This window comes from Coregonus lavaretus (genome assembly GCF_964263955.1).
Source record: "Coregonus lavaretus genome assembly, chromosome: 10".
Taxonomy (NCBI): domain Eukaryota; kingdom Metazoa; phylum Chordata; class Actinopteri; order Salmoniformes; family Salmonidae; genus Coregonus; species Coregonus lavaretus.
The window spans coordinates 10,308,556-10,319,473 of record NC_139997.1 but is presented as its reverse complement, the minus strand read 5'-3'; the positions used below and the strand labels follow the sequence as shown (position 1 = coordinate 10,319,473).

Genomic DNA, 10,918 nt, shown 5'->3' with positions numbered 1-10,918 from the left:
TGACAGACTCATCTTCATCTCTGCACTGAAACACAGTGAGAATATTAGGGATCTCAAAGGCATCACAAGGGGTGGATATGCAGGGAAACGGTTGTCAATGGCCTATGCTCCAGGAGGAGTAAAAGGCCTAAATGAAGTGAGTGAATGGCATCCCAAAATATGTCTTCATATGACAAAACTCCAGCAAGATTGCATCCCAAATGGCACCCTATTCCCTATACAGTCCACTAGTCTTCCTGATATAGTGGATCCCTGTGGGCTCTGGTCAGAAGTAGTGCACTAAATAGGGAACAGGGTGCCATTTGGGATAAGTTGATGTCTTCATATTATCAAAAATCCACCTTGTTAACTTCTTTTGATTTCTGACAACATCCCCTCGTCCACTACTGGCCTACATGTAAATATGCTGCTGCCTCAAAGACAAGTAGCCTTGAGATATTAGTCCAAGGTTTAGTGGGGCAATAGGACAGCTATGTCGGAGGCCCATATGGCACCCTATTTTTTATTTAACTTTTCACCAGGACTTTATAGGGAATAGTATGTCATTTGGGATGTAGCTTTTGTATGGCTAAAATATGAGAAGGTGACCCTAGATGACCCCAGAGAAGACTGTAATAGCAGTTCAGGGGCAGGCTAGATGAAGCCATGTCTGAAGCACTGAGCACAACTGAAAGTTTCTCAGTAGACTGTTGTATGGGGGGAAGGGAGGGGGAGGGTTGAGTAATGGTTTCTGACTGGTGCAGAAATGTTCTGAAATATTTCTAGATATCTCCAGCAAGCAATCAGATACTATTGCATGTTATATAAAGATGTAGGCCTATGATGGAATACAACTGTTGAGGAGGTCAGACATCCGTTTTCACCCAAGCTCAAGTGGTGTGGCTTTTAGAAGCCAATTTCCTCTGTGTGTGGGTGACTGGTGTAGAGAAAAATAGTGAGTTTTTGCAGACCAAACATGCTAAAATCCTATTTTTTCACCAACAACCTTGAGTGCGCGCTGGGTGTGACCAATGTACGTGCTAGATTGTTTTGTTACATGACAAATCTCTGTCCTACATTATTATCAGCAACTCGAACTTTACCTTCACAGAAGAGCGCTCCGTCATTTGCATGTCGAGATTCCGGAGGTGGGTGTGATCTCATGTATGTGTATGGGACCGGAGGGGGCGGGGCAAATAGGTGCAAATTGACCGTCAGGCGCCGGGGTTTGAGTGAGGCCTTTCGGGAGGGTCGCCACAATGTTGGATGCTTTTTTCCAGAGTATCGCCTCTTCTGGAATACAGAGTTTGATGACTTGGAACAGAAGAGAGGAGAAGTCGTTTGAGTATTTATTGCGAGCTGACTGTTTACTTTAGCCTAGAAGAAGCATTCTGCTTGCGAGCTTGTATTGTTAGCAAACGCTGGTGACTTTGGTAGTTTATTTTGTCCGGGAAAGCAAAATGAATTTCAGTCAACTTTTCAGGTTAGTGTATAGATTGATTGATTTATTGGTTAGGTAAAATATGTTGTCATATTTTTTTTAAGATAAAAAAATGCATATAGCCTAGATTTATTTTAACATGAAATAAATATTTTCCCCCCCTCATGTATTTTAGGGTTTTGCTGTCGGCAGCTGTTGCCTGCGAGGCCGTTACAATTGGATCAGGTATGTCAATATTTTGATAATAATTTGCATCTGGCCCTTGCCTCGGCCCTAGTTTACTAATCTGAAACTGTTTACACTTTATACCTAAATATTAGCCGTCATTTATTTATAAAATGTTTTCTCATATCCAAGGCTGTGAAGGATCTGAATGCACCAAAACCATAGAGGTATTGACCAAAACGGTCGACTATGGAAAGCCGACCCAGCACGCTGATTACCTGAACCAGTTCAATGAGATGAACTCTCTTACTGGGGACCGAAAACATCGCGATGCGGCCTCTGTCCTACCGTTCATCGGCCTCACTGGAAGTAAGTTGGGCATTGATCGCGTAAAATTTACTGAACTCAACCTCCCATGGCCTCCATAAACTCACAGCAATGAGTTTGAGCTTGACCTTGGGGCGAATTAATTCGTCCTGTCTTGCTTTGTAGCGATTTTTTCCTATTTGTCACACATTCGTCTTCCTGCATCGATGTTTGTATATTTGTCTTAATTCACACAAACAACGTAGGCCAAGCCTATTTTTATTGCGCTGTGATTGAAAACATGGCTCTGTAGGAATGTTTTAAAACAGCTTCCAGACCTCTGGACAGTGTCTTGGTCTCCAGGCCATGGCTACTTTAGTAGGCAAACATTATGGAACGTTGCAGATAACAATTTAATTAATAGAACCGGCATGGTTACTTATTTTACATGTCAGAGGCATGTTTATTCTCAATACTATAGTTATATCTGATTGTTGCATAATGTTGTGCCCAGCTGCTGAACACACCCTGGGGCTAAAGCCTGAGTGTAAATATAACAACACTCACACCATCCATATTAAACGTCTACCCTATGTCGTTCTCTCCTTTTAAAGGTGCAAAGCAGAGTCGAAACTGCTGTAAAAATGGTGGTACCTGCATCTTGGGAAGCTTTTGTGCATGCCCACCACATTTTACTGGCCGGAGCTGTGAATACGACGAACGAGTCAGGTAATTTACCAGTATTTCTAGGCCTGTTTGACTATGTTTGAAGTCTGAAAGTAATGTATCTAGCCTGTATTGACATGTATCTCTCCCTGCTCTGTCCCTTTGCTTACAGGAGCTGTGGTACCATTCCCCATGGAGTGTGGGTTCAGAAAGGCTGCTCATACTGCAGGTGTGGATATGGGGTCATGCACTGTTTTCCTCAGGTGTTCCACGAGGACTGTGGTAAGAATGCACTTTATGACACTTTGATGGATGTTTAGATTTCTCTCTCTCAAATGTTTCTCAAGTGTCTGAATCCTTTATTTAGACTTGGATAAGAGAGGAAGATGTTAGGTATTAGCTAACCAGTTTAACCTCCAGCTTAGGCCTACTTACTTAGGCCTACTTACATATCAGACCAGACTTTGTTTGGGTTGATAAAATAGGAGTGGTCTACCGGGTATCATTTCCAAGGCCTTTGAAAGTAACACAGGGACAGGTATTATCATAGGTGGCACCAGTTTGGCCGTGAATGGGTGATGAGAATCCATTTGCACCTCACTGGGAAACAGAATGGGTTTCTGTAGATCATCACAGGCAGCAGCTCTGCCCTGAAAACCTACAAAAGATTATTCAGAGGCCTCAAGAGAGGCTGGGTTTTCAGGTCTGAGGATGTGCTAACGGCCCCATTTCCCCAATTCACATTCCTCCATTTCAGTCAGTCCACTTTATTCATGCTACAGTTCCAATTTAGTTTTTCTCATCTCTTGCCATTTCAGACGTCTTTTATTCATGATATTTGTTGTTTTTCTTCCTCTCCTTTTTCTTTCAGATGAGGACCAGGAAGTCCGCTGGTTTCATTCGCCGGGTGTCCGAATGAAGCAGACCAAGTACTTCCTGTGTCTAGGACTACTGTTTTTGGTTTTGGTCGTTCGAGAAGCTACTGGTGAATGAGACACGATTGATTTCAGCCTCAAAGGCTTCGTGAAATGACTCCTGGTTTTTGGGCGGCGTACTGAAATGAAATTTCCTTCCAGTGGAAGTCGGAACTACAACGTGCTGTGTTAAAAGCAACTGTCTTGTAAATGTGAAGGATGCTGTACATAAGATTTTAATGGAAAATATTTGGTATTGGTGCTTTTTATTCGCAATCTTTCTAGATTGATGAATACATGTTTTGAAGTCCTATGTTGTACTCTGTTGTTTTACAAACGGTGTGTGATGACGTATGTTTGTCTCTGGTTGGTAGTTCACGTGACCAATATTATTACATTAACAGTTTTTAAGTGTACTCTCAACAGAAACAAAGTGTCACTTTTGAACCAAGTTCTGTTTGAGTGATGTTATTGGTTGTATTTGCAGTTGGAACATCTGTTTGCTGTTCCTATCTACACGGACAGAGTTTGATAAAGCTGGAACGACCTGTGATTGTTGACCTTTTTTGCCTGTTTTCCCTTATCTAAGATAAACAATTAGACCCCTCCATCGATCACCAGCGTTGACGTTCCAAGTTGTTGTGTTAATAGTCGTTGCTCGGTCAAAGCTTTTTCAATTGGCTGTGATGGGAATTGAATGGGTTCATGTCATTAAAAATCTCATAATGTTATATTGACTATTTTACTTGTGCATCCATATTATTAATCTGGTATGGCTGATAAGGTTGCCAGTAGCACATGTAGTTGGATATTGACCTATCTAGGTGTAATTAACGGCCATAATTATTTGTAATGGGTGCAACGCAACATATCCTATTAAATTATTCTATATGTTAGGATATGTGCAAACCCATCAAAAAATATTTCTGGTCCAATGCAGCTGTTTTTATTTCAATATCAAATCATTTCTGGGAAACAATTGGGTGCCTTACTGTGATTGTTTTAAATTAAAATGGTCAAAAGTAAACACAAATTGCATCTTGGAAATTAAGCAATTTTTCATGCAATATTTTTGCCAGGAGTTGGGAGGGGAAAACTGAAAATTAGCTGTTATTGGCAGAGAGGTTTGTAACTCTCTTATTGGTCTAACACATTTACCGCCTTAGTTCAACTGTCGTACCCCAAAATATAAGCTGCTTTTACTCCAATGTTTGTAAACGATGTAACAGTAATCAAACACTATATCCTCAAAACATGGTTAAAACTATAATTTTGATATCGTGGATGGTCAGTCCTTGCATCCATAGCTCTGTCTATGAATTTGAGTGGTTACATTTCTCTAGCCCCATCCTTCCTTTTACCGAAACAGTGGCGGGCAGAAGTTTTATTATTCTTTCAACTGCGGATAGCCCCTTTAATGTGAATCATGACGCCAGATATGAAAATGTAAAATATGTTTAAAGCATTCAATCTCAATTTTTAGGAGTGGCAATTACCACACGTTTGAACAAACTAACTTCCTATTGACGCCAGATATCTAGTCCCGTGTAGCTCAGTTGGTAGAACCCAGGGTTGTGGGTTCGATTCCCACGGGGGGCCAGTATGAAAATGTATGCACTCACTAACTGTAAGTCGCTCTGGATAAGAGCGTCTGCTAAATTACTAAAAATGTAATTGGTTTTGCAAATTAAATTTGGCCCGTTGTCTCTGTCAGCCAGGTCTAGAACACAATGACCACTCACAGCTCTATTTTGCTGTTTTATTTATCTCTTCCCTAGCTTCTGCAAAACAGAACACAGATTCAATTTGGCAGTGAGTTGTGATGCACAGAGAAAGAATAAAGTAGACTTTCATGTTAATCAAACTTTAATTGTCTCTGTACTGCTCTCCCCATGTCAGGACTGAAGGTCCTCTTCCTGCTTCTCCACTCCACTGTGACAGGCTGAACAAATAGAGGTGTCAGCCGTTCAACACTCTTTAGAAATAGAAAGGGACATAGAGCTCTTTTCTCTGGGGGGATGGGGTGTAGCTGGCAGTAGTGGGCATTCCCTGGCTCTTCCTCTGTCTACCAGGTCAACTGGATGTTGGTTCAATCAGCCTCATCCAGACAAACCCAAAACCACTGATGGCTCTCCCTGTGTAGTGTGTACCAGGTCTGAGTATACAGACAGACGGACAGACAAGAAGGACAGATAGACAGACAGACCCAAAATTAGGTTTGAGTATACAATTGAAAGTTGGCTCAGATCAGACTAACCCAAAACCAGATGATGATCATAAGAGAGCCTTCCAATCACCATCAAAACCCAAATGGCAGTGAAATGAAAGTGTATTGCTTTTCCCAGACAACAAGTAACTATGTAACTTTTCTGTGCTAAAACAGCATTTGGATTTATTTTCTTAGTGACAAGGGCCAGTTTCTCTGAGACAGATTAGTCCTGGGCTGAAAAGCGTTTTCAATGCAGAATATCAATTGAAAAAGTGTTACGGGGATTCACACATATAAATTGACATGTTGGTGTTGACATATGGTGTTGCCTTTCTATGTTTGTGATTATGGGATTGAGTTGCTGGTAAAGAGATGGTAGCTAACTGCCCGGGACTAATCCCTCTATCCAACACAGTGATTTATTGAGCTGCTCCTGTCTGTCTGTGTGAGCTTCCACTCTAGCCTGTCTGCCTCTGCTCCTGCCTCTCTCTCTCTCTCTCTCTCTCTCTCTCTCTCTCTCTCTCTCTCTCTCTCTCACTAACTCTCTATCTGTCTCTGTCTCTCACTCTCTGTCTCTCCCTCTGTCTCCCTCTGTCTCCCTCTGTCTCCCTCTGTCTCTCTCTCTGTCTCTCTCTCTCTCTGTCTCTCTCTCTCTCTCTCTCTCTCTCTCTCTCTCTCTCTCTCTCTCTCTCTCTCTCTCTCTCTCTCTCTCTCTCTCTCTCTCTCTCTCTCTCTCTCTCTCTCTCAGCCTCTGCTCCCAGTCCACCTGGCTCTCCTGGTCCCCAACCAATGCCTCCTGACCCTGGGAGGGTATAGAAGCTCAATACCCAGCAGTACTCATGTCTGGATCAGTCTAGATAGGTCACGGCTAGATCTCATAAGAGGATAACACACTCTCCCTGTTGTGGCCTACAACCTTCCCCACAAACGTCCTTATAAACTCCTCACTATTTTAATGAAGTCTGGTCTTCACAATGGAGATGGAGTCACAGCTGATCCAGATAAAATGGGATTTCTAGTGAACCAACAGTAGGGAGCTTCCATCAGGCTGGTGAGGAGGACCCCCACAGTTCAGAACAAGACTTTAATCCATGGTCCTTCCTCAGAGATAATGTCTTTCCTCTCTTCTATTCCCTCCACCCCACTGGCACGCTGGGGCTGATTCAATTACCCTACACGCAATCATGAGATGATTCTGAGAAGCTCTGAGATTAGATGAAGCGTGTGCGTGCCCGTGCCCGTGCGCGCATGTGTGTGTGTGTGTGTATAAGCAGTAAATGTTGAGTGGTGGGATGTACCAGTATGTTTGGAAAGCGAAAATCCACTACTGAGGTTGTAACGGATTGAAGATGCCTAGGATTACACCCAGGACACTTTAGAATCCTATGGAGATGGAGTCATGCATGGGCAGACTGATCTCTCTCCTGTTCATTCAATATCCTCCCAGGCAGGGGGATTTCCACAGTGTAAACACATTTTATACGAGAATTCATGTGATGCATTAAATCGGTATAGCATTTTACAGTTGAGTTGTGAGCTGCACACTGGTTTATGAGAGTCAGAAACATCTACTTCTCCAAAGAGAATTGCAATTTTGTGTGTGGTGTCTTGATTATTCCATAGCCCCAAAGCAACCTGCACTACATTTCCCATTGGATCAACTAATTATTTTCAAAGAGATGAAGAGAGCATAAAATGAAAATGAGGAACATGAAAAGCAAAAATTTTCAGATCTCCCGACGGTGTATCCTTCCTTACCTGGTGTGTTTTTATAGGGTTTTATTCCAAGAGCATGCGGAATGAAATTGATATAGAAAGGAAGGAATATATGTGTACGTTATTGCTGCCTATGAGTATCCACTGCCAATTTACACAATCATTTATGTCACATTTTATACATTTTCTAGGACAAGCAACGATGCACAATTTTCTTGACTTCTACTGTAAGACCTGAACCCTACAATATCTATTTTCTCTCCCTTCTTTTGGACAGTTGAAGGAGTTATTTCTGGAAGAGAGACGGTCCTATCTGGACTTGATAAGACAACAAGAAAGATGCTTCTGTATCATGTCTGTAAGTGGACACCCTCAGTCAGTGGGCCTGGGCTCAGTGCTTCAAGTAGCTGAAGTCTAATTTGTGCTCCTCTCGGCTGGGTTTTTCTCGTGAACTTAGCTGCCCTCCTCCAACCTTGCCTTAAAAGAATTGTGAAAGTATCTCTTTGTCGTCTTTGGGTTGGTGAATTAATACAGGCCCTATAGTGGATCTAATTCAGTGCACATTATATTTTCTTGCAAAAGCACATCAGACAAATTCTCCAAATGCTGCCGTTAATGCATCTCTTTTAAGTTTTAATGTGGTTTTAATTGGATGCGTTTATGAGAGAAAACTGGTAGTCTCTGAAGCTCTCAAGAAGTTCACTCTGCAATTTGGAAGCAGAGAAGAAAAGTCTGGTTTCTCTCTCTCTCTCTCTCTCTCTCTCTCTCTCTCTCTCTCTCTCTTCTCTCTCTCTCTCTCTCTCTCTCTCTCTCTCTCTCTCTCTCTCTCTCTCTCTCTCTCTCTCTCTCTCTCTCTCTCTCTCTCTCTCTCTCTCTCTCTCTCTCTCTCTCTCTCTCTCTCTCTCTCTCTCTCTCTCTCTCTCTCTCTCTCTCTCTCTCTCTCTCCCTCCCTCCCTCCCTCCCACCCAGCCTTCCCCCTTCCCTACTCACTCTCTCTTTCTGGGAAGATCAGAGTGTCCATCCATTGTGACAGAGTGACAGTGGTGAATGTATCTGTTCTGTGGCAGTAAACAGAGGGAGAGCTGGGTAAACAGACAGCCTGGGTGCCAGGGACTGGGATGGGGCTGGGATGGAGCTGGCTGGTGGAAGTTCATCAGGCTCAGGCCCAGGGTCTGAGAGTGTGTCCCAATTGGCACCCTATTCCCTATATAGTGCACTACTTTTGACCTGGGTCCATGGGGTTTCGGTCAAAAATAGTGCACTACATAGGCAATAGGGTGCCATTTGGGATGCAACTTGAGTCAGCCCGGGGAATCTAAACAACACAAGGAGGAGAGGGTGGGATAGCAGGGGAGTGCTGTCTGACTTACACCCACACAACAGACAACACTATACATCACACTGGCAGGGGATGTATTTACCGTTAACAAGCTGCGGGGGGGGAAGGGGTTAGAGAGGTTAGAGAGAGAGGGGAGAGAGTTTATTTTCTTTTGATTTAACCTTTATTTATCCAGGAGAGTCATTTAAGAACAAATTCTTATTTATAATGATGGCAGGGCCAGTGAAGACTGGGAAGTGCTGTGCCATGAGTAAAATAAGAAGAGAGAGAGAGAGCCCAGTTAGCACATAACGTTCTGAGAAAATGCCCCTCCATATATACAGTGAGGGAAAAAAGTATTTGATCCCCTGCTGATTTTGTACGTTTGCCCACTGACAAAGAAATGATCAGTCTATAATTTTAATGGTAGGTTTATTTGAACAGTGAGAGACAGAATAACAACAAAAAAATCCAGAAAAACACATGTCAAAAATGTTATAAATTGATTTGCATTTTAATGAGGGAAATAAGTATTTGACCCCTCTCAATCAGAAAGATTTCTGGCTCCCAGGTGTCTTTTATACAGGTAACGAGCTGAGATTAGGAGCACAGTCTTAAAGGGAGTGCTCCTAATCTCAGCTTGTTACCTGTATAAAAGACACCTGTCCACAGAAGCAATCAATCAATCAGATTCCAAACTCTCCACCATGGCCAAGACCAAAGAGCTCTCCAAGGATGTCAGGGATAAGATTGTAGACCTACACAAGGCTGAATGGGCTACAAGACCATCGCCAAGCAGCTTGGTGAGAAGGTGACAACAGTTGGTGCGATTATTCGCAAATGGAAGAAACACAAAATAACTGTCAATCTCCCTCAGCCTGGGGCTCCATGCAAGATCTCACCTTGTGGAGTTGCAATGATCAAGAGAACGGTGAGGAATCAGCCCAGAACTACACTGGAGGATCTTGTCAATGATCTCAAGGCAGCTGGGACCATAGTCACCAAGAAAACAATTGGTAACACACTACGCCGTGAAGGACTGAAATCCTGCAGCGCCCGCAAGGTCCCCCTGCTCAAGAAAGCACATATACAGGGCCGTCTGAAGTTTGCCAATGAACATCTGAATGATTCAGAGGAGAACTGGGTGAAAGTGTTGTGGTCAGATGAGACCAAAATGGAGCTCTTTGGCATCAACTCAACTCGCTGTGTTTGGAGGAGGAGGAATGCTGCCTATGACCCCAAGAACACCATCCCCACTGTCAAACATCGAGGTGGAAACATTATGCTTTGGGGGTGTTTTTCTGCTAAGGGGACAGGACAACTTCACAGCATCAAAGGGACGGTGGACGGGGCCATGTACCGTCAAATCTTGGGTGAGAACCTCCTTCCCTCAGCCAGGGCATTGAAAATGGGTCGTGGATGGGTATTCCAGCATGACAATGACCCAAAACACACGGCCAAGGCAACAAAGGAGTGGCTCAAGAAGAAGCACATTAAGGTCCTGGAGTGGCCTAGCCAGTCTCCAGACCTTAATCCCATAGAAAATCTGTGGAGGGAGCTGAAGGTTCGAGTTGCCAAACGTCAGCCTCGAAACCTTAATTTACATTTACGTCATTTAGCAGACGCTCTTATCCAGAGCGACTTACATTATTATTATTTTTTATTTTTTTTATACCCCCGGTGGGAATCGAACCCACAACCCTGGCGTTGCAAACACCATGCTCTATCAACTGAGCTACATCCCTGCCGGCCATTCCCTCCCCTACCCTGGACGACGCTGGGCCAATTGCGCGCCGCCCCATGGGTCTCCCGGTCACGGCCGGCTACGACAGAGCCTGGATTCGAACCAGGATCTCTAGTGGCACAGCTAGCACTGCGATGCAGTGCCTTAGACCACTGCGCCACTCAGGAGAGTGACTTCGACAGGAGAGACTTCGAGAAGATCTGCAAAGAGGAGTGGAACAAAAATCCCTCCTGAGATGTGTAACGTTCTAAGAACCAAATGTTTCTTAGAGCTTGGTGAGAGCGTGGTTGTCCTATGGTTATTTTGCATACAACCTTTCCACAAAGTTCTGGGAATGGTATAGGATACCCAACTAGCTCATAACGTTCTAATAACCATGTGTTTCTTAGGTGAGAATTTCAGTACTTCAGCGTAACGTTTCCTACAGGTTTCCTCATTGTTCTATTTAAAGTAATGTACT

General features: G+C 43.5%; 1 protein-coding gene across 1 annotated transcript; it reads left to right on the top strand.

Moving 5' to 3' along the window:
* The first annotated feature begins 1,177 nt into the window (after positions 1-1,177).
* On the top strand, positions 1,178-4,202 carry tdgf1 (teratocarcinoma-derived growth factor 1). The gene is made up of 6 exons (XM_084170542.1): positions 1,178-1,462; positions 1,596-1,645; positions 1,778-1,954; positions 2,506-2,620; positions 2,730-2,839; positions 3,429-4,202. Exons 1-6 carry the CDS (start codon positions 1,440-1,442, stop codon positions 3,548-3,550), a joined length of 597 nt encoding a protein of 198 aa, XP_084026668.1. The 5' UTR covers positions 1,178-1,439; the 3' UTR covers positions 3,551-4,202.
* The last annotated feature ends 6,716 nt before the right edge of the window (positions 4,203-10,918 follow it).

Excerpts from the sequence above, each read along its gene's own strand:
- tdgf1 (XM_084170542.1), top strand. The coding sequence starts at position 1,440 with ATGAATTTCAGTCAACTTTTCAG. Across the intron at positions 1,955-2,505 it reads GTTCATCGGCCTCACTGGAA|GTGCAAAGCAGAGTCGAAAC; the intron begins GTAAGTTGGGCA and ends CTCCTTTTAAAG. Across the intron at positions 2,621-2,729 it reads GAATACGACGAACGAGTCAG|GAGCTGTGGTACCATTCCCC; the intron begins GTAATTTACCAG and ends CTTTGCTTACAG.